The sequence below is a fragment of the Lissotriton helveticus genome, chromosome 2_1 (assembly GCF_964261635.1).
Source record: "Lissotriton helveticus chromosome 2_1, aLisHel1.1, whole genome shotgun sequence".
Lineage (NCBI taxonomy): Eukaryota > Metazoa > Chordata > Amphibia > Caudata > Salamandridae > Lissotriton > Lissotriton helveticus.
Window position 1 is genome coordinate 2,111,768,441 of NC_136059.1, and position 24,542 is coordinate 2,111,792,982.

The following is a 24,542-nucleotide window of genomic DNA, read 5'->3' on the forward strand; positions in this document are numbered from 1 at the left end:
CCTGCCATCTTCAGCAGAGGGGTCACCATAGCTTCCTTGAAATTGAGAGGAATCTTCCCAGTTGTCAAGGAAAGGTTTAACAAGGACGGTGCCTCAGGCTCTACCATAGGGAGGACCATTTTGAACACCCTGGGATGGCAGGGGTACTCTGGTGATCCCGATTTAACTTTGGCCAAAATGTGCGCTAAACTGTTTGAGTCCAGAGTAGGAAACACTGCGAGGGTACTGTCCTGAAAGTCGGGTGGATCTGCCACTAAAAGAGGGCAAGGGCTTAAGCTAGGGTTGCCTATTTCTATGAGGATGTCTTTAACTTTGGCTTGAAAGAAGTCCTGCATTTTATTACAGTCATCCGAGTTGGCAGCCATCCTCTGTTCCTTTTTTTGACTCAGCTCCTTAAGCACAATGAAGGTCTCCTCCTGAGTATCAGTGGCCTCCCTAATCTTCTGCTCATAGTACGCAGATTTCGTTGTGATAATTAATGTTTTGTAGAGAGCTAGTTTTGCTTTATATTCCTACCGGGCTTTCGGATTGTATGATTTCCACCAGCGCCTTTCGCACTGGCAAAGGGCCTGTTTTTCCCTCTTAATTTCTCTGAATACTACGGGGCACCCTTCGCTCTATTCAATAACTTTTCCTTCCGGGCGGGAGCCAACTTGTCCTTGGCCATCCTCAAACGGCAGATACATTTCTCATACTCCACGTCCGGGTCCCCAGACTGTTTTCCTGGGAGCATTATCTCGTATGATGCCTCCCTCAAACTGACGTCTTCTATCTTGTGGCAGTTCCGTACCGTCCTCCACACTGGATCGGAGAAGGAGTCAGGTGTGACTTCTGCATGTTTATAGAGAACCCCAGCAAATGCAGGAGGTTTTCCGTACTCTGAAGGTGGGAGACGACAGCCTAAGGCGAGGTCGCCTTCAACAGCCAGTTGTAGAGGTAGGGGAAGACTGAAACTCCTAACCTGCGTAGATGATCTGCAACGACTGCCATCACCTTGGTGAACACCTGAGGGGCACTGGTATGGCTGAAGGGGCGCACGGTAAACTTAGAGTGCCCGCGGCCTACCTTGAACCGCAGGTAACTCCTCTGGCCCGGCAGGATGGGGATGTGAAAATACGCATCCTGCAAGTCAAACACTACCATCCAGCCTCCTTGGTCTAGAGCAGACAAGACTTCAGCTAGAGTAAGCATTTTGAACTTCTCCTTCTTGACGGTCCGAAGATCTAAGATGGATCGCAACCCATTGCTCTCCTTTGGAATCAGAAAGTGGCTGGAATAACAGCCGCTGCCTACTTCTGAAACCGGGACCCTTTCTGTAGCTCCCTTGGCCAAGAGAGCTGTAACTTCCTCCAGGAGCAATTTCAAATGATCCTCTGTCAGCCGTTCCTGATGTGGCAGAATGGGAGGAGGAAAGAATGAAAAGGCAGAGAATAGCCCTCCGGAATGATCTGCAGGACCCACTTGTCCGATGTTATGGACCTCCAGTGGGAGAGATGATGATGGATTCTTGCGCCAACTGGAGGGATGTGGTCTTGCAGACTCAGACTAGATCTGCTTGGAGGCTGCGGCTGCAGAGGGCAGGGTGGCCGACGACTTCTGGCTTCCATTCCTAGGTCAGAATGAATTGCATCCACGTCGCCGCACAGCTTGAGAAGCCTGTGGAGGACGGTGGCTGGGACATGGCTGACGTGAGTGGAAACCCCTTTCGTTGCCATGAAAGAGGCAAAAGGTATTTATTTATTTATTTACTTGCGTTTTATATAGCGCTGGCTAGACCCGGAGGTATCAGAGTGCTTTACATGAGGAGAGTTACATAGCTTACAAGTTACACGTTGTTACAAAAGGTACATCAATTACAAGTTACATCCGTTGGTACATGGCGTGAAGAAAGGTAAGGGGTTAATGTAAATGGGTAACGAGGATGGAGATTAAGCGGAGCATAGGCTTAAGGATAAACAAAGCAGGCAGGGGGAGAGAAATTCAGGGGAGAAAGGAAAGGAATAGGGGAGATAGGCAAAGAATGAAGGAGGGAAGAGGTGGGGAGGGGGTAGGAGACACATTGTGGGGACAAAAGTAACTGTGTCTGACATCTGGCTGGGTGGAAGACAGTTCCCCATGGTTAAGGGATCATTCCCAGACCTTCATTAAGTGTGAATCCCTTGTCGCAGTAGACTCTCTTAGCGGGGTCGCTGAGACTCTAGGGCATAGATGCTGGATCCCTCCCCAACAACGGGAGAGGAGTGCTTTGGTCACGGGCACACTCAGAAGAATGAAAGAGGCAAGAGGTAGGGGAGGGGGTAGAAAACCCCGCGTGAACACTGTGCCCGACGTCCAGCAGGGTAGGAGATGGTTCCCAGTGGGAAGGGGATCAATCCCAGGTCTCCACTATTTGTGACTCCTTTGTCACTGTGGACTCTCTCAGAAGGGTCTCTGAGACCCCAGGGCAAAAATGCTGGATCCATCCCCAACAAGGGGAGTAGGGGTGCTTTGGACGAGGGTAAACATAAGGGGGCCATTTTAGGGAGTCAGGCTGGTAGAGAAAGGTACTCGCTGTAGAAGGGGAAAAGAGATGCGCTGATTCTAGGAATCTGTAGATCCCGGTGACGCTGAGGCAGGACTTGCCACTGTGAGTACTGATTCTCTGTTAAGCCTCTTTTCAGAAGGTACGGCAGGACCCGAAAGCAGGGTCATCCTCTCTCTGTGGCAAATATGTCCCTGGCGGGCCCCATGTTGAGGTCAGGTGAGGCTATCCCTTTCGAAAATATCAAAGTTTTCCATGTGGGCCCAATTTGGGTACCCTCCGGTCCTCAGAACTACCACCACTTCAACACTGAAGATACTAAAGGGGGCCTCCCTTGGGGTGATTGCTTATGACCCCTGACAACAATCTTCAGCAGGCGCCATGTTGGGGTCAGGAGCTTTTAAAAAAAAGAAAAGGCTCTTGGATAATACTGATTTAAATGCCATAAGAGTCTAAGGGGGACAGTGTCGGGAGTCCCCATCCTCCCCAGCTTACCACTGGGACTCTCGGTGCTCCCAGTGATGTTTAAACAATGCCCCGGCTCACCGTGTTTATTCTCGCAGTGAGTGTCAGCAATGGCGGAGCAACAGCTCCGAGCGTCCATGATGGGGCTGGCTCCTCCTCCATGCGGAGCCGAATGGAGACACCCGAGGGCACGCGCAAGGGGTATTGATCAGCAAAAGTTTCCGGCTCTAGCCTGACGTCTGGGAACTTTAAAGGTAAGGAATCTGCACCTAGAAGTCTATCAGATTGAACCATATACGATTTTCCATTATAGGTCTCCCAAAAGGTAGCGTAAGACTGTCATACCAAACAGATTACTTACCTTTCAACCTTTTATTTCAGATGAGAGCTTTTTACAATATTTACGTGTTAAAAGGTTATTAAAGTTTTACCTCAAAAAGACTATGACCATTATTCATTTCTACTATGATTTTGTGTATTATGAGCCTATTCAGGATTAGTAACTTCAAAACGATCTATTTTTAAATGGATTGTTTCTTGCATTCTATTACTATTGTACGTTTAACAAAACTTTGTCTGGTAAGCCCATTTTACAAGGCTTAAAGTGGCTACCACTACATTGCTAAGGAAAGTTTGCATTACTAAAATAAAAAGCAACAAATGGAAGTCTATACGTTCCTTTAACACACACTTATCTTGACCCAGATTTAGAGGAAGAAGCCCAAGTTGCCCAAATATCTATAAGGAATCTTGTTGGGCAGTGTGGTACGTTCTACAACCTGGAATGGGTTTGCTACTCTTTTCAGTGCTTATGGCTATTAATGAAGATCCCCTGGAGGAGAAGGAATAGTGACTGACCTGTAATCTCAGTCTTCATGAAAGACATAAACAATCCTCCCTCTACGGAGAAGAGACAAGGAGATGGAGCAATATTTTCTCTGGGTTCTTAATTGCTGCAAAAGGAGAACTGACATGTCACTGACAAGCATGGTGGGATTCAAATGACGTGCTTTTACTTAAAGGAGCAGTACCAAGTTTCCAGCTTCTGTAGGATATTTAGGTGCAATGCCCCTCTTTTCTCTTGTGCTCCTTCTAAAAAAGGATTTGGAAAGAAGTTTCGTGTCACCTTTCATCAGAAGTGATATTGTCGGATTGCGACAGTGGTTCCTCCTTTTTTAAAGAAAGTTAGTGACAATCAGCCGACAAAAGATTGTTAAAATCTGTTTTGTACTTAAAAATTGGCTTTTCAAAAAGAAAAGTATGGTGTATATTTTTTGTAGTATGTGCTCAGGAATGCTGCACCTGGATGGAAGAATTCAATGCTTATGACTTTAATGACGAACCCCCCTGGAAGGAATTAGGATTAAAGGAAAGTTAAATGTTACATATATGTAAACAATTGGCATTCAACTTGTAGTACTGTAGATTTACATGGTGTGCACTTTCCTTCCTTCTGGTGTTGGGTGCAGACATCGCAAAGTTATTTTATATAGAGGAAAAAGTTTCAGGTTCGAGGGGACTTTATACCTCCACTGAAACCCAAAATATACAACAACAGACTCAACATTAGATTGTATTTTCCAAACAAGCAAGTGTAAGCAGATGCAGAGACGTGAAACTGTATAATCTGTGTTACTGGTAGATGAATACATCATTAGTAAGGCAGTGATTGTCAAATGTCATATCATGACCTCACATCTAGGGAGGTGGGATGGTACATGATTTTCTAGTACAACAAGCTGAAAACCTATTGTTAAAGAATTCTGTCCTTCATTTGTTTTTTGCTTTGTCGCCCTAAGTGAGAAGGGTATACCCAAATGGGAGTCCAGTGTTCACTGTGTCACTGGATTCAAGATAGCGTGGTGATGAGGCGTGATCCCGACACTGGACCCAAATGCTTGTTTCTGGCCCAGCGATGACCTTGGCCTGGCAGATCGGGATGGACGGTTCCCATGGGGAGGAGGATCACGACTGATTTGCAAATGGCTGGGTCTAAACTGGGGTGGCATGATGAGCAAAAACACTATGGATTAAGCCCAAATTTGTGACTGGAGGTGAATGTTTGATTTCTTCAGCATTCCATCCATTCTTTGTTCTTTTTGCTTTTGTCACCCTAAGTGGGATGGGTATGCCGAGATGTGGGTCCTGTGCTCACTGTCCCACAGAATTCAACCTAGCCTGACTGATGAGGGGTGATAACCTGAAACTGGTCCAAGGATGTTTGGTTCCAGTCCATGGAGGACCTGGCCAGGCAGTGTGGACTGGACTGTTCCCATGGAGAGCAGGGTCAAGACTAATTTGCATATGGCTGTGTCCAAACTGGGGTGGCGTGGTGAGCAAAAATAGATGGATTAAACCCAGATCTGTGACTGTGGGTGAATAACTTGTTCAGCATTCCGTCCGTCCATCATTTGTGCATCATTGCAGTTTGTGCTTAACACTGTGCTCCACTATCTCTTGTCAATGCTCAGTCACCTGTGACCATTGATGAATAAGGTACTCTGGTAGAGGGCACATGTGCAAATGTTTGTTCGGGACTAATGCAATGTGAAATGCTATCATTCCCATTGCTTGTTCATGCAACTTTAAAGTACAGTGCTAAAGAACAAAATATACATTATCTAGTTTTGACCAGAGCGCTTAGTAGTGAAGTTTTTTTAAACCAATATACCTGTTGAACAAGTTACTTACCTTCGGTAACGCTTTTTCTGGTAGATACAATATCTGCCTGTGGATTCCTCACCTTGTGAATATCCCCTTGCGTCAGCAACATTCGTCAGCAACATTCGGAAATTCTTTTTCGTAGCCTCGCGCCGACGTGGACTCTGACGTCATAGAGACACAACCTCGCTCGCGACTCCGCTGACGTCACCGACGCCTACAATAGGCCCACGCCGGCGTGATGACATCAGTTCCGCCCTTTTTTCCGTGCCATCGAGGCACACGGACGGACCAATGACAGTAGATATATACAAAGTATACACAGTACACAATAGTCAAGGCAAAACACACAGTGTTAAGCAAATGCAGGAAAGCAATTGAAACATTTCCCTGACAACAAAATATATATACATTACATTACAGTAACTCTGGCATAGAAGAGCGGACAACGGGGAGGCGAGTGGGTCAGTGAGGAATTCACAGGCAGATATTGTATCTACCAGAAAAAGCGTTACCGAAGGTAAGTAACTTGTTCTTCTGATAGATACATCTGCCGTGTGGATTCCTCACCTTGTGAATAGAGTCCCACAGCAGTCCCCACTCCCGGAGGAGGGTGTCCGCTCTCCTATACCAGAAAATCCTGAAGGACAGAGCGCGCAAAGTGACCCTCCCTCCTCACTTCGGAATCCAAGCAGTAATGCTTCGCGAAAGTGTGGAGGGAAGACCAAGTTGCCGCTCTAAAAATATCCCCAACAGGTACGCCTCTAGCCAATGCTGAGGTAGAAGACTTAGCCCTTGTAGAATGAGCCCTTATACCCTCTGGTGGTTCCTTACCGGCCAAAGAGTAGCAGATCTTTATGCAGAGGACGATCCATCTTGACAAGGTTCTTTTATGGACCGCTCTTCCTTTCTTGCAGCCAGCAAACCCAATGAAGAGCTGGTCTTCCAAACGAAAGTCCTTGGATCTGTCCAAGTAAAAGGACACCGCCCTCTTAGGGTCCAGACGGTGCAGTCTCTCTTCCTCCTTAGAAGGGTGAGGGGGAGGATAGAAGGAAGGTAGGGTAATGGACTGTCCTAGATGGAAGAGAGTTACCACCTTAGGCAGAAAAGCAGCCCTGGTCCTAAGAACCATTCGATCAGCATGAATGGTCAAGAAAGGAGGCTTGAAAGTAAGAGCTTGAAGCTCACTTACCCTCCTTGCCGAGGTTATTGCCACGAGGAAGACCGTTTTAAGGGTAAGAAGCCTCATGGGACATTTGTGGAGAGGCTCAAAAGGAGCACCCATCAAAAAGGTCAATACAAGATTCAAGTCCCACTGAGGCATAATAAAAGGAGTAGGAGGGAACTTATTTGTGAGGCCCTTCAAAAACCTTAAAACTACAGGCGATTTAAAAAGAGAGGGCTGGTCAGGCAAACAGATAAAAGCTGACAATGCAGAAAGATAACCCTTAACCGTGGCAACAGCAAGACCCTGTTGAGCCAGGGAAAGGGCAAACTGGAGAACGTCAGACAAATGGGCTCTCAAAGGGTCAATAGACTTTTCCCCACACCACGAGACAAATTTCGACCATCTATAAGAATAGATAGACTTAGTGGAGTCACGCCTGGCTGACAAGATGACATCCACAACGTCAGGTGGGAGGGAAAAGGAAATCAGGTTGCCCCGTTCAATCTCCAGGCATGAAGGTGCAATGTCTGGAGGTGGGGGTGTAGAACCTGCCCCTCCATCTGAGAGAGGAGGTCTGCCCTGAGAGGGAGACGGAGCGGCGGGTGAGAGGAGAGGTGGAGAAGATCTGTATACCACACCCTTCTTGGCCAGTCTGGAGCGACCAATATGACTTGGGCCCGGTCTTGGCGAATCTTCCTCAGAACCCGAAGAATCAAGGGTATGGGGGGAAACGCGTAAAGGAGTTGACGTCTCCAACTCAACTTAAACGCGTCCCCCAAGGCTCCTTGCATCGGATACTGGAGACTGCAGAATGACAGGCAGTGCGCATTCTCGTAAGTGGCGAACAGGTCCAACCGAGGAGTCCCCCACATCTGAAAGATGTCGTGAACCACCTCCGGGTGAAGCCTCCACTCGTGGTCGGCAGAGAACTGCCGACTGAGACTGTCTGCACGAACGTTCTGAACTCCGGCCAGATGATTCGCCATCAGACAAATCTGATGGTCCTGAACCCAGGACCAGAGACGCAGAGCCTCTCTGCAGAGACACTGCGACCCCACTCCTCCCTGCTTGTTGATGTACCACATCGCGGTCGTGTTGTCCGTCAGGACTTGGACCGAACGGCCACGAAGGGAAGGGACGAAGGCCTTGAGCGCCAAACGTATCGCCCGCAATTCTAGAAGGTTGATGTGCAGCAACCTTTCCTCTGGAGACCAAAGGCCCTTGACCTCCAGATCCCCCAGATGAGCACCCCACCTGAGAGTGGATGCATCTGTTATCACTGTGGCCACCGATGGAGGCAGTTGAAAAGGTTTTCCTTGAGACAGGTTGCCTTCCACGCCCCACCAAACCAGATCCGCCGCAGCTTCTCTGGAGATCCTCACTTACTCCCTGAGATCTCCGTTGTGCTGATACCACTGCCTGCGGAGGCACCACTGGAGCACCCTCATGTGCCAGCGTGCATGGCTGACCAACAGAATGCAAGAAGCCATCAGACCGAGCAGGCGAAGGACCTTCAGGACTGGAACGACCGCTCCATTGTAAAATAAAGGAATCATTTCCTGTATGTCGCAAATCCTTTGAGGGGGAGGGAATGCACGACATACAGTTGTGTCCAGTACAGCACCTATGAACAGGTTGCGCTGGTAGGGCACCAGGTGAGACTTGGGTACGTTTATCGAAAAACCCAACCTGTACAACAACTGGGTTGTCTCCTGCAGATGATGAAGCACTCTCTCTGACGACTCCGCTTTGATCAGCCAGTCGTCCAGATACGGGAATACAGGGATCCCCGATCTTCTGAGATGCGCCGCCACCACTGCCATCACCTTGGTGAAGACTCGAGGCGCAGTAGTGAGTCCAAACGGAAGGACCGCAAACTGGAAGTGCTGCGATCCTACCGTAAAACGGAGATACCTCCTCTGCGACTTCATGATTGGAATATGAAAATACGCATCCTGTAAGTCGAGCGACACCATCCAGTCTTCTTCCAGCAGAGCCTGAAGAACCTGTGCAAGGGTGAGCATCTTGAATTTCTCCTGCCTCAGATAAAAATTCAAGAGCCTGAGATCCAGGATTGGACGAAGCCTGCCATCCTTCTTGGGAATCAGGAAATACCGGGAGTAGCATCCATGACCCCTTTCCTGCTCTGGGACCACCTCTATCGCACCTTTTCTCAATAGAGTTTGGACCTCCTCCTGAAGGAGTAACAGATGTTCCTCTGAGCAATACCCCTGGCAAGGAGGGTAATTGGGAGGGAATTCCCGAAAGGGAAGGGCATACCCATTTTCTACGAGATTGAGAACCCAAGGATCTGATGTAACCGATTCCCAATCTCGTAGAAAGTGGGTAAGCCGACCCCCCACTGGACCTACATGATCCTGAATGGCGGATCTAGGGCTGCTTTTCTGTGGCTGGGGGGTAGGAGGAGGTGGAGGAGGAAGAGGCTTGACGCCCTCGGGGACGTGCCCTCTGTTTTCCCCTGTATGACCTATACAAGGTATTCTGCTGCTGCTGTGGTTGCTGCTGCTGACCTTGTCTATACGAACGAAAGGAAGAGCGGCCAAACCCTCTAAATTTCCTGGCCGTAGAACCTCTGACCTGAAGGCCAAGAGATCTAGCAGTTGCCCTGCTGTCCTTGAATCTCTCCAAGGCCGTGTCTGCTTTCTTTCCAAAAAGCCCCTCACCATCGAAAGGCAAATCCAATAAGGCAGACTGCACATCAGCTGAAAAATCAGACGACTTCAACCAGGCTGAACGCCTCGTGGCAACAGCCGTGCCCATGATCCTCGCCACAGAATCCGTAGTATCAAGCCCACTTTGGATGACCTGACGTGCTGCCGCCTGAGAACCAGACAAGGCTTCCTCAAAGTCTTTTCTGCTATCCTCAGGAACCTTAGGGATCAATGCACGCATAGAGTCCATAAGAGCATGAATATATCTTCCCATAAGGCAAGTGGCGTTAGAAGACTTCAAAGCCATACTAGCCGAAGAAAAAACCTTCTTTGCAACTTGATCTTGTTTCTTGGCCTCTTTGTCGCCAGGCACCTGCGGAAAAGCCCCAACTGACTTTTTAGAGCAAGCGGCCTGAATTACCAAGCTCTCAGGGGAAGGATGAGAAGACAAGAAAGCAGGATCCTCGGGAGCCACTCTATACCTCCTAGCCACACTTTTTGAAACCGCAGGAGCATAAAAGGGCTTCTTCCACACCTCCATTATGGGATCCTTTAAAGCATCATTAAATGGCAACAAAGGTTCCACTGACGAGCTTGGAGAATGGAGGACCTCTGTCAATAAATTCGACTTAAACTCGACAGAGGGCAAAACCAAACCCAAAAGTCCTGCCGCCTTCTTCATGACAACATGATAAGGTTGAACATCTCTGGAAGGAGCATCAGATCCTGAAGGCAAAGACCACTCCGGAGAAAACTCGAGACCACTAGCATCCGCCAGGTCTTCAAAATAACTCCCATCCAGTTCACCTTCCTCCACCTCAGAAGATGATTCATCAACCCTCTGTTCATCCAGAAGACGTTGAGCTTCTCTTCGAGATCTCATCTTAACTCGAAGTGCAGCCGAATCCGACACCAGAATTCGACGGCGCCGGAGCCGACTTCGGAATCGAATCCGAGGGCTTGGAAGGCTGCCCCATAGAATCCACAGGAGTCGGTGACGCCGGAACCGGAGTCGTCGACTTCGGTCGAACCGGAGTCGTCGACTTCGGTCGAGCCGGCGTCGACACCGGCGTCGACCTCGGTGGAGCTTGGTACTGCCACAGCGGAGTCGGAGCCGGCATATACGGCATGAAGGGTGCCGGAGCATATGAGTGAGGAACACCCAAATTAAACGCCATAGGACCCATGGGACCCGAAGGTGCTCCAGAGGGGTACCATGACCTCGAGAAAACACCATACCGCGCATTTAAAAACGCAGAGGGGTCCTGACCTGGAGTCGGCAATGGTGGATGCTCAGGCTGATCTCGAGGCAGGTTTGAATCTGTTTCCCCAACAGGATTCAAAGCCTCCTCCTCAACAGGAACTCCATCGGTGTCCTCTGGAGCCGGAGATGGAGCCGGAGATGGAGCCGGAGCCGGAGTCGGATCCGGAACCGGAGTCGGAGAATGGACCATCGACTCCGAAGGCGAAGCCTCACCTTCTCGATCCGACACTTGAGGAGGAATCACCTTCGACTTCATCCTCTTGGGAGACCTCGATCTAGAATGATGACGGGAACCATGTCTCCTTTCTTTATGCTTCTTGTGAGAACCGGAAGCGTGGCCGGACGAAGACTTCGAGGCAGACGCCTCCCGAGACCTCGACCTGGATCTCGACTTCAACCTCTTCGAATGCTTCGAGGATCTTTTAACCTTACTCGCCTTAAGCTTGGCCACAAGAAGCTTAGATTCTCTTTCACGAAGAGCTTTCGGATTCATCTTCTGATATGATGAACATCCATCGACGTCATGATCCGAACTTAAACACCAGATGCAGTCTTGGTGAGGGTCCGTAACGGACATCATATTCCCACATTCTCTACAAGGCTTAAACCTTGTTTTCTTTGTCGACATGACAACAGAACAAAATATCCGAGAATGGAGAATCGAGGAAATAAAGTAACAATGTACTAAAGCTACAGAGTATCCCGAAACCGTTAGCGTCGACGACGCGGAAAAAAGGGAACTGATGTCATCACGCCGGCGGGGCCTATTGTAGGCGTCGGTGACGTCAGCGGAGTCGCGAGCGAGGTCGTGTCTCTATGACGTCAGAGTCCACGTCGGCGCGAGGCTACGAAAAGAATTTCCGAATGTTGCTGACGAATGTTGCTGACGCAAGGGGATATTCACAAGGTGAGGAATCCACACGGCAGATGTATCTATCAGAAATATGGAAAGAAAGCAGACACGGCCTTGGAGAGATTCAAGGACAGCAGGAGTAATGATGTATTTTTATATATTTATAAAAAATTTATAAAAAAATAATTGTTTTTTTTAACCATTATACCTGTTATATCTATGCTATTTACAGAAGCATTGACGGTTGCACCTGAACCCTTCGGGGCATTGCAAAATAAGCAAGAATATAGCCATGGTTGGTTAGCTCCATCGAGGAAACATCCTGAGGAGCCTAAACTATTCCTTGATAGTGGACCTATGTACCACTAACAATGAAGCTAAGCTCAGTCCAAATATGATGGGCAATGCCAACAACTTACCTTGCATAAAGATGGATGCCCTTTGTTTCATGTCAGAAAGAAATGGGAGGTGGGAACTTTTTCCTAGGACATAATTCATCTCTTCTGTCCAGAAATAAACGTGCTAAATTTGAGGTAATAATAGTCCTGCGCCAGATTTAGTACCTACCCATAGGGATCCTCACACATTTGCAGTGATTGAGGAAGCAGCAAGTGAGTGAGTTAAATTAATTACTGCTAATTAGAAAGACTGAAGTCCAAATGCAAGCTTTTGTGACCAGGTGTCTTGCATACTCACTCCCTTACTCTCTTTTCTTCCGACCCCGGGGTTTGTATGAAGTACAGGCCAAAAGACCTTGACATCCTCTATAATTATATAGGATACCTGCACTGTCAATGAAAATGAGATTACAGAAGATAGCAATAGCAGACCATGGCCAAGAAGAAAGGGTGCTTTCTCCTATGTCTATACTTGGCTATGTAATTATGTAACCTGCAATTCGCTGATCCTCATGTAAAGTGCTCTGATACCTCCGGGTCTAGCCAGTGCTATATGCAACTTTGCAATTAAATAAATAAAGAATAAAATCCATATGAAAGCTGTATGTTTAGTGGTATGTGAAGCCCCTTCAACTTTGCTAAATGTTACTGAAAGAGTTTATCCATCTTGCAGTGCTGGAGGTGGGTTTGAGAGCGTCTTGTGCAAGGAAGCTGCTGTCCTCACGATAAACAAGAGAACTGCAGTTCTGAATGCCAAGCATGACTACCATTTATCACGACTGCGGTCTACAGACCAAAAATTAGAATCCTTCCTGCTCAGGCTATCTTCATGAGCTGTGACACCAATGAGAAAATGGTAAGATGGAAGAGGAGAATAGAGGTAAGACCGAACATAGGACACTCATTCTAATGTAACCTAGAAGGTTTTATGGGACTTGGTTGATTAGGTCCAGAACACAGCCAGATGAACTAACCCTCGTCACATTGATCCAAAGAAAATGGAAAGCCCAGTAGAAAGTGGTGGTCCAGGGGCTGATGCAAAGTAACTAGTCATGTACAGAGAAGCTAAACAGGTTGCTTTCTGCAGGGAGAGTTGGTGAGGTGCATCCAATCCCCTCAACTGAAAAAACGAACTTTGGACCCAGAAGGTTTAACTTAGCACAGACAGACTGTATCTAACACTGCAAATAACTACTTGGGCCTTCACGCTGTTTTGACCGATTGGACAGGTGATTTAAGTCCCTTCCCGTTTTAACAAGATGTCCTACTTCTTGAAGAATGGGGACGGAAACAGTTAAATGAAAGCATGGCACTCAAGAACTTGAAACTATAATGTTTAGGCCTAAATTTGCATAGCCCCTTTTCAAAGAATTTAATTTATTGAGGTTAAAATTAAGTGTCTGAGGATTTTCTTCAAAGGGTGGGGGGGGGAATGTTTTCTGAAATCCAAAGCGCAAACAATTTGCATTAAAAAAGCTGGAATTAATCAGTCTTCTGAATTTCAGATGCTAGGCTATTTTAAATCGTTCGAAATCAGGTGACAACATGACGCAACCGAAGAGGCATTACACAAATACCAACATTATATGTACGTCACAGAGTGGGAATCGACCCGATTCTACAAGTAATTACCAGGAGTGAGGGGTTTAGGTAGCAGAATGAGAAGTTCTTGACAAAATAAAAAATTATGGCTCGATTGTAATCAGACTAAAATGGCCTTTAAGCCAATTAGACCTAGTACTTCATCTTCGCTACCTCTACTTTTCACATCTGCATGAGAGCATTTCCCATTCTCTGCCTCTAACAGTCGAACTCTTAGTCAAGTAGCAAGCAAGCATGTATTTTAGTAGAGGCACCAATATTTATTTAGTTCTTTTATGAGGCGCTTGCATGCGACACAACCTGACTTTGTAGTGCTGCTACTATAATATACTATACTATAATTCTACCAACGCAAATAGTAATTAAGTATTGGGTCTAGCCTGAACTGAGAGAACACCAACCTTCTGTTACGTCCTTGTAGGCGAGTGCAAAATAGATTATTTTTAGCATAAACGCCTTTTATATCCAACTCCAAGAACCACTCCCCATGTCCATTTACTATGTTGAACAGGTCTTGACTGTTTAGAAATGTGGGTGTACCTAGTACTAATTGTCATTGCCCTCTGTCCCAATACATAAGCAACAAATGTAATCAACTATTCAGGTCTTATGAGATGACTTCTGTTTAGATGTTCCATTACCTAAGTACTTACTGGCCAATGTGGATATATAATACATTTGTAATAGGTTTCATGTTTCATTAGCTGGTTGGCCTAACGGTGACAAATGTTTCTACTGAGATAGTTCCAGAAGATGTTAGAATATGATGTTACATACAGATGCAATATCACCTGTTATGCAAGGATAACCGAAATATTGGCAAACGAAGAAGACAACAGTACATTAAGACAAAAACCTTGAATTAAAATTGTTGGTACCCCAGTACGTATTAGCTAAACAGTAGTAATCGGGACAAGAAATACTAGACTACAAAAGTCTAAAATGAAAACAGCACACAGCATTATAGAGAAAAAAAAACTTTTGTTAAAATACTTTACATTTTTAATAACTTTATATTATGATTATAAATCTCTTTAGTTAAATATTTACAAATTACATTGCATTTAAAAAAATGAACGGAATCGGTTTTTAAGCAAATCTAATGCTTAAAACCACCACCGTTCGTCAGCCCTAGATTTTTACAATGTCAGTTTAACAGTCTTAAACGGTTGTGTCAGTGTAATGGCACTAAGTGCAAACCATGATTATCAAAATTAAAGAAATAAATTCTGTCAAATATTTCAGTTTTTGTGATAAAATTAGTAAGAAAATGTAGAGCATACACAAACAATTATAGAGGTTAGAATGACCAGCACTAACATAACCCCAATATCTACAACACAAATACCTCCTTGAGTGGTTTTAGTTGTTCTATTCTATAAATGCTATTGTCTAGCAACTGTGCTTCTAGAGAGCAACATGACCAATAAGGTAGATGTTGTCATAAAGGTGCCCTACAAAATCTTCACTAATGTTCTGAGCTGCACGCCGTGTATTTCTGATAAACTCTCTCTTTGACATTTTGTTCTTCACATGAGGGCTGGCGAGATCGATGGAAAGAAGAATCAAAGAATAGCACAGTACATACACTGCATCTAAACAAAAACACAGAAATCCTGAAATTAATGACAAATCCCAAGAAAAAATGCACATTGGAGTTAAACTCCACAACATGAGTAAGAAAAATAAAAGCAGGGCTACAGTAAATGCGGACATAAGCGAACATGTAGGCACACAACATTCTGACAAACTTTGAAAATAAAGTTAAATACAAACATCTGCAATGAACCAAAGGAACCAAGTAAGATGCATTTATAATACACCACATTAAGGTAAATGTTTGCTTTTGTTGCGAGGAATCAGTTGATTTGAAGTTTGAATGCTGTCTAGAAGACATGTGGTCAACAGGAAAGGTAAATTGACGAGGAACAAGGAATATTGAATTTTACTCCTGGCTTCCCAAATTTACCAATTTTTGTGTTGCTTTGAGGATTTATGGGGATCTGGAGACTTTCACGTGCATAGTGGGAGGGGGTTGGACTGGGTTCTCAATCTTCAGACAAACTGTAAGCATTTGCTCAGGCTAGAGGGTTTGTCTTAGAATCCACTCCCTGTTGCATGTGGTGTTCTGTATGAGTCACCTCAAGCAACTATGCTGTTCAATTTGTTTTCAGAGTCACTCAGCTTCTTGATGGAAGAAACACACATAATGATCCAGCTATATGCAGACTGAACACATACTTACCTTACTTGACACTGAGAAAATGCCACTCTAAGCTACAAAACTGGATGCCCACAAATCTCCTCAAGCTGAATATGGAATGCATTAATATGCAACAACCTCAAGACTCAAAATCCAACACAAACTGTCTCACGGAGCTTCAAAAGGGTGGATTCACCCACTCTGGCCACTAGAAGTCAAATCATTGAGCATGTGTGTTTACTCACATTGGACCATGTCAGGACAGAAAGAACAGGGGACAGCAAAGGCCAGAGAGAGCCATGCTTCACACCACAAGGAACCCAAACTATTTCTCGGTTCAACTGACTTTCATCATGTAGCACATGCCTTGGTAATAGTCAAATTGACTATGGAATATTATCTTAGTAGATGCTCTGATGGCCTCTTTAACACCAGAGTTGTTCTTCACTCAGCAAAAAGGCCTATATCTGTCACAAGAAATTATGACCATATTTCGTAGATTCTAAAGGAATCTCTGAGGGCTCCCCTTTGAATCCAGAAAAAGGTTCAAACTGCTCATCCCTCAAGTTAACTTGATTCTAACTTGAACTTCATAAACCTAAGTCTAGAACCTAAAATGAATAAAAAAAATATAAATGTCAGCAGTAACTCACGCCTTACCTGGTGCTGACCCTTGCCTCTCAAACTCCCTCCCAATCTACTGGAGACAAGCAGAGACCCTAATGGTGGACTGAGAAAAAGCTGTAAACCCTTCTGTTTGAACTGAACATTGATTGAACAGCCGACCCTCAGAGCTTCTTTCTAGTTGACCTATAATTATATATCTTCTACTACTACTCTCTCTTTCTCCAATACCATCTCTTCTCCAACATGTACAGAGCTCTTACTCTTCTCTAATGTGCATATTTTTCTTCTGTTACAAATTGTTAAATCTACTTTATGGGCCTGATTCACAAAAGGCCTCCTGACTCGTTGTGGAGTCCCTGCAGTTGTGTTGGAGTCTCCACACTTGGGGCGGAATATCCACAATGAGAATTCTTTCATTCGTTTTACATTTCACTTTGTTCCTGTACAGAACACAGATGTTTTTTGGCTAAGCATTACTCTATACAAATGCAAACAAAAAAAAGAAAGGATAACTACTCCATAACTTCTGGGGGTCACAAAGGAGGTGGAGAAAACATATTTGCAACACATACCTTTACTCAAAGATGCTTCACAAAGAAGCTTGGCCCGCTTGGGAATCGGTTCAGATACCAAACCGATTTTCATAGTCCTGCTACTGGAATGTTTTTAAGAAGAGCCAAAGTGGCAACTTTGCAACTTGGTGAATAGGTCCTCTGCTTTTCTGACAGTGATAACACATTGTGATACAGGATCCTATTCACCTAGCAACAGACAGATTAGAAGTGGCCATTGTGGTGCAAATAGAACCTTGGCTGATAAATAATTGCTCAGCATTTGTAGAGCCCTGTCTAAGTAGTAAATCCAAACCCTTTTTGCAAGACTGCTGTATAAAGCCATTTCTTCTGGAAAATAATGATTGGAGAAACAAGCGCAGAGAGAGACAGCCTGATTGACATGGGAAACTTAAATAACGTTCGAGAGAAACGAGCAATGTAATTTGAAACTACCTTATTCTTACTGAAAACAGTGAATGTCTTGTTTGAGCAAACAAGTGGAATTTCACTAACAGTATGAGCAACAACTATCAAGAAAGACATTTTCGACGATCTATGCTTCTGAGTAGCATTGTGCAAGTGTGAAACTGAGATCTCTTAAGTTTTAGGGGGAACAATATTTAGAACCCTAAAAAAAACAGACCTCTTTATTGCAGGTTAATTCTTTTTAAGACCTTCCAAAAACTTTAAATACTGGAATGGTGAAAAGGTGGGACCTGGGAAAGTATTATGGTTTAGGGGAGCAATGTTTAAGTTACATGGACTTTATGTACCCTTATCTACTACCCATATATTAGAAGGTTGCTCTGGATGTTTTTGAGTGACTAGGAGTAGCTCTCACTACAAAAAATGCTAAAGACCCCTAGTGTAGGCTGTGATTGTTACTAGATTAATCTTTAGGACAGGAAACTGCAATTTGTATCTTTGCAGATGTAAAGGTCATTACAGTTCCATTTCTTGCACACTATTAGATAGATCAACGTCTCTAAACAGATGTAGAATCCCTTTCAGTTTAGGAAGGTCCTGTAGACTACTTTTATGATATCAACAAGTTAATACAAACTGTATTTAAAATCAATTGGCCATTTGTAGAATTGTAAGTGCCAGAGCAGCAGGTACAGCGATAACCAACTGAGGTGTAAGATATAACCTGATACTATAGATAAGAATGTTGCTACGACAATCACCTCTGTTATGGTTCTGCTAGGTAAAGCATATTTTTCATTTACCACTGTCAAGGTTACTACTAGGCAAGCAGTATGGATTTTGTCTGAGCTTGCTTCACTTTGATGACTACATCTGAGAGCAAGGGAAGTAGAGGAAAAAGCCCTTTGAAATGTCTTTGACCAGTTGATCAAGTATGCATTCCCCATGGGTCACAATAAGTATCTGGATATGATGCAAGAAATATGAAATGTAGCTTTGTATTTTATGTTAAGAGACTGTTATAATGTGTATAACAGCTATACATTAGCTGGCATATAATGTATATATTTCCTTTGCCTGTTGGAATGATCGTCCAACCCCGTTTGCTGCTGTCAAATAGAGCAATACAAGTGAAGCCCGAGTTAGAATGTTAAGGTATAATGCCAGTTGGTGAAGCGCAGTTGAGGAGAGTGGAGGAATAAAGAAGATCGTTTACCTCACTTATTTTCTGTGTATTTCTACAAATTTGAATACTGGCGATGATTGGGGCTGTTCAGTCATATCCCCTATTTCTACTCTCTCCTTTAGGATTCCCTTTGTCTGTACCGTTGATCAGCAGCTTTCTGAGAAGGAGATTGAATCAACTACTTTAGCTAGAAGTATATTTCATACACTCCTTTGGAGACGTTACTTCTTGGTTAATTGCTTCTGCAGGAGTTTGTGTTTCAGTAACACCGTAGCTAGAATTAGGCAAATAAAGGAAGAGCTTTAACTTCCATACTAATTCTGCATGAGGCGTGTAACAACATATCCGGTATTGGCTGTGGAAAAGGATTCGTCATCATAACTCTTCTGTGTGGTGAAGTTACTTATTTGCTGCAACGTTCTGCCAGAGGAAGCATTTCTTTAAGGCAAGGTTGAACTGCATTGGAGAGCTCATCGGAGCGATGTGTTGTTCACGCGCTCTTTCAGCTTCAGTATGCCTCAGGACAAAATCCATTGGAGCGTATCGGAGTGCTGTGTTGCTTCACAAGCTCGGTCAGCTCTGGTGTGCCTCAGGATAAGAGCTGATTGTGATCCTATTGCAGCCTTTCAGGACAAGAGGACACACCTTCCTTTCATTCTGTTTGTGGTGTATTCCCCCTTCAGCTGTGTGTCTCAATTTCAGCCCTTGAAGACATAGTGACACACACACCTCAAATTGCAGCCTTTTAGATGTGTGTCTCAATTTCAGCCTTTCAAGACATCGTGACACACACTTACTTTAAATCCAGTACTACAGTACTTTCAAATAGGTAAATCCTTACAGTGCAAGAACATATCCTGATATTATCTACTTTTCAGTATCAGTAACCTTATTTCCTATGTTCATGGTCACACACTCACCAGTAGTTAGTCCATTGGAGTCCTTGCTGATGACCTGTGATGTCACAGTGACACACACAACTTACAGATGATAGTGCTACTACTTTTCACCTGGTAGTTCACTTATTGAAACTGCACCTAAAAATATTCCTAAATATAATTATACAAGTGTAGGATGTTAATAGTGCTCAAGCAGTATTCATATGCAGATTGGGTATGTTGCATTTTGATTTCATATACAGATTAAGTATATTGCGTTCTGTTTATACCTGAAGTTAAGTATTACATTACTCTCCTTTTAAGTATTGTGTTCTGTGTATATGTGAGGATTGTTAACTGTATTCTAAATTATTTCAGTTTTCTACGTATTGCATTCCTATAACAAGGATGGCTGCTGCGAGGATGAACCAGCCTCTTTCCTTTTTTAATGAAATTGGTGAACCCGGCATCCATTTGAAAGATTGGACAAAATTATTTGATACCGATAGGAGGAGAAAGGTTCAGTGCGGAATGTAAGCAACACATACCTTTGCATAATTTAGGTGTACATGGGTGCAAAATGTATGAAACTACCAGAACCAGAGGATCAGGGAGAAGGTGAGCAGGAAGAATTAGATGTAACCTTTATGAAACTTTTTGGAGAAAAAAGAAATGCAGTTTTAAAACGTCATACATTTTCCAATAGAGTACAAGGTAAAAAGGAATCTATTACAAATTACACTGCAGCGTTAACAGGTTTAACAAAGTTATGTGATTTTGTAAATCTCACAGATTCCTTAATAATAGACCAAATAGTTAGATGTACAAATAATTCTCACATTCAAGAAAAGTTACCAAATAAAACCCCTTCAATCAGAGTTAGTGATCGATATAGCAAAATCTATACAACATACAGCACATTGTATCAAGAAAATGAAAATAACAAGTGAGATGGTTGTCCGTGTTCAAAAGGGAAGTTAGGAAATAAGGTTTGTAATGTTATGAATAAAGAAGGAAACAAAGATAGAATAATCAAAGAGGATAGTAAGTTGAAATGTTTTAGATGTGGTGGTAGAAACCACTTAGAAAACCACTTGCAGTGCCAAGTCAGGAATGCTACTTGCAAGAAGTGGAGTAGGAGAATACATTTTGCCAGAGTGTGTAGGGATGGAGAAAGTACTCAAGTTTAATGGACCAGAAGCGAAAAAGTACTTTTTTCAAATGAATGATACAGAGGATGATTACAAACCGAATTAACTAAAGCGTATGCTGATGGTAATCCGGTAATGATGTTTGCTGATTCATGTTCCCCTTTTACACTGTTAAACCAGGAAGAGTTTGACAAAATGTTGGGAAACAATAGGTTGGTACTTGAGAAACCAGATTTTTTGCCTTAGGGGTTATACGAAAGAACCTATACCACTAGTGGGTATGAAAGAAAACGCATGTGTGGTTTAAAGGTAGATCCAATGTCAGGAAAATATTTTTAGTAGAAACGGGCTCCAACCAATTAAGATGGCAACACCAAAAGGAACTAGGAATACCTCTAGATCTTAATCATAGGGAATACGTGCTCCTTATAGACAGAGATTTAGGTCATATGGATATTTGTGGTGGGTTTCCGCAGTAGTTTTCTGACAAACTTGGACAAACACGTGACTACCAACATAAAATTAAATTACGAGAGGGAGCTAAATGAACAAGTTACTTACCTTCGTTAAAACTTTTTCTGGTGGATACAGTATCTGCCGGTGGATTTCTCACCCTCTGAATTATCCCATGCGCAGCATTCCACAGAAACATTTCTCCGTAGCTCTCCCACATTGACGAGGACGTCACAATGGATCGGCTCCACACGCGACTCCGCGTGACGTAATCAGAGTCCTAAGATGACCTCCTCGGTGAGCTTACATCAGTTCCACCTATTTTATATGTGCCTTCGAGGCGAACTGGTTAACCGACAACATTTCACAAGTATACACAACCAATTAAAGCTGGAAATTCTAAAATATAGACATCTCCTAGTGACCAGTATCACAATAATAAAATACATAAATTACATGATAATAATTTCTCAGCATAAAAAGGCAGGAAATGGGGAGGCGGGTGGGTCAGTGAGGAATCCACAGGCAGATACTATATCGACCAGATAAAGCGTTACTGAAGGTAAGTATCTTGTGCTTCTGATGGATACATCTGCCTGTAGATTCCTCTCCTTTTGAAATAAATCCCCAAGCAGTTCCGCACCCGGTGAAGGGTGCCTGGCTACCTATACCAAAAAATCTTGTAGCACTAAACATGCAAAGTGTCAGTCCCTCCTCACCTACGAGTCTAAGCAATAATGCTTTGCGCATGTGTGGAGGCAGGCCAAGTTGCCGCCTTGCAGATATCCACAATAGGGACACCTCTAGGTAAAGACGAAGAAGAAGACTTGGCTCTGGTGGAATGAGCTTGAATACCTTAAGGAGGCTCCTTCTTGGCCAAGGCCTGGCAGATCTTGATGCATAGAATGATCCACCTGGATAGCATTCTTTTGTGGACAGCTCTGCCCTTCATCTTGCCCACTTATCCAATGAAGAGTTGATCGTCCAACCTGAAGGCTTTAGTCCTATCAAGGTAGAAGCTGACAGCCCTCTAAGGGTCCAGGCGGTGAAGTCTCTCCTCCATCTTAGAAGGGTGAGGGGGAGGATAGAAAGTGGGTAGAGTGATAGAGTGCCCTAGTGGAAAGGAGTGACCACCTTTGGCAGGAAAGCAGCTTTGGTCCGGAGAACCATCTTATCCGCATGAAGGCCGGCTAGGAGATAAGAACCTGCAGCTCACTCATCCTTCTAGCGGAAGTGATTGCAATCAGAAATATGATCTTAAACGCTAAGAATCTCAAGGGACAACTATGCAATGGTTCAAAAGCAGACCCCATCAAGAGAGTGAGAACTAAATTCAAATTTCACTGAAGCATGACAAAGGGAGTGGAAAGAAACCTATGGGTGAGACCCTCCTTAATGAATCTCATAACTATGGGAAATTTAAATAGCAAAACAGATAAAAGCCGACAAGCCAGACAAGTAGCATTTAACCGTAGCTACTGGACACACCTGTTGTTCTAGGGAAGAAGAGAAACTCAGGATATCAGACAAATGGGCTCGCAAGGGATCAACCGATCTCTCTCCACATCATTTTACAAACTTGGCCCACGTACCAGAATAGACAGATTTGGTGGAGTGTCTTCACGATGATAAAATAACATCCGCCACATCTGATGGGAGAGAGAAAGAACTCAGGCTGACTGGTTCAATCTCCAGGCATGAAGGTGCAGGCTCTTGAGGGGGGAGTGTTGAACCTGCCCCTGAGACTCGACAGGAGGTCTGCCCTGAGAGGGAGATGGACCAGCGGGTGCGACGAGAGGTAAATGAGATCTGTGTACCACACCCTTCTTAGCCAGTTCTGGGCGATCAATATGACTTGTCAAATCTTCCTCGGAACTCGAGGAATCAAGGTATGGGAGGAAGCACATAAAGAAGCTCTGAACCCAAATCTAACTGAAACGCGTTCCCCAACGCTCCCAGCATCGGATACTGGAGACTGCAGAACAATGTAGTACAAAGACACAGAAAAAACCTCTTATGACCTGAATATTATTCAGCACTATTAGCATTTAAGTCAATTATTTGTACATAGGATGCATTACATGACACAATAGACTTTTCACATATTTGTTATTTCTTTATATAGATTTATTCATCATTATACAAAAAATATATATACTTTTTTAAAATTTTCTACAGTTTTCTTTCACATAAAAAACATAATAAATATAACTAAATACCAGTTAACGTGCGTTTGTTGAGGTGCAACATATTAACTGAAGGTGTTATTCTAGATAGAACCCCTCATTGTTCATTTATGTACAAATATAAGCATTCATCCTAGCATCCATACTCACACTTACTCACATACAAACAACAGTGACAAAAATACATAAATGTTTCCAAACTTTGTGGTAATGTATTATCAGTGTCCAATACAAGACTCCTCGTAGTATGGTTTCAGTATATCTTAACTCATGGACCAATCTATATATTCTTGTTGTGAACTCGATTTATTTTCCAATTTAGTTCTTATGATCTATCAGTTCGTCCTGTTCGAGGGTCTTTGTATGCGTACGGGGTTCTATCTAGAATAACACCTTCAGTTAATATGTTGCACCTCAACAAACGCACGTTAACTGGTATTTAGTTATATTTATTATGTTTTTTATGTGAAAGAAAACTGTAGAAAAATTTAAAAAAGTATATATATTTTTTGTATAATGATGAATAAATCTATATAAAGAAATAACAAATATGTGAAAAGTCTATTGTGTCATGTAATGCATCCTATGTACAAATAATTGACTTAAATGCTAATAGTGCTGAATGATATTCAGGTCATTAGAGGTTTTTTCTGTGTCTTTGTACTACTTGTTACTCCCACCTCTTGACCACAAACATAATACGGAGTACCCCTGTTCTTATTGACTGCAGAACAATGGGCAGTGCACGTTTTTGTGAGTAGCAAACCGGTCCAACCGAAGAAACCCCACACATTCTGAAAATGCGATGGACAACCTCCGGAGGAAGACGCCACTTGTGATTGGCGAAGTACTGCCAACTGAGACTGCCCGCACGCACGCACATTCAGCACTCTGGCCAGATGATTCGCAATCACGCAAATCTGATGGTCCTGAGACCAGGACCAGAGTCGCAGACCCTCTCTGCAGAAAAAATAGGACCCTACTCCTCCAGGTTTGTTGATGTACCACATCACAGTAATGTTGTCCATCAGGACCTGAATCGACTGACTGCGAAAGAAGGGAAAAAAGGCCTTGAGAGCCAAACGTATCGCCCGCAATTCCAGAAGATTGATATGAAACAATCTTTCCTCTGGAGACAAAAGGCCTTTGACCTCCAGATCCCCCAGATGAACTCCCCTAGAGTGGAGGCGTCCGTTATCACTGTAGCCACCGGAGAAGGAGGTTGAAATGGTTTCCCTTGAGACTGGTTGTCGAAAACACTCCACCGTAACAGC

At 43.9% G+C, this 24,542-nt stretch overlaps 1 protein-coding gene across 1 annotated transcript in view; it reads right to left on the reverse strand.

Annotated features, from left to right (window-relative positions):
- Window positions 1-14,565: 14,565 nt before the first annotated feature.
- The window catches only part of FBXO8 (F-box protein 8), a 249,186-nt gene continuing 239,209 nt past the window's right edge, over window positions 14,566-24,542 (reverse strand). The window contains exon 7 of the mRNA XM_078677080.1: window positions 14,566-15,199. Coding sequence (XP_078533206.1) covers window positions 15,012-15,199 — 188 coding nt within the window. The 3' untranslated portion in view covers window positions 14,566-15,011. The remainder of the gene's footprint in view (window positions 15,200-24,542) is intronic.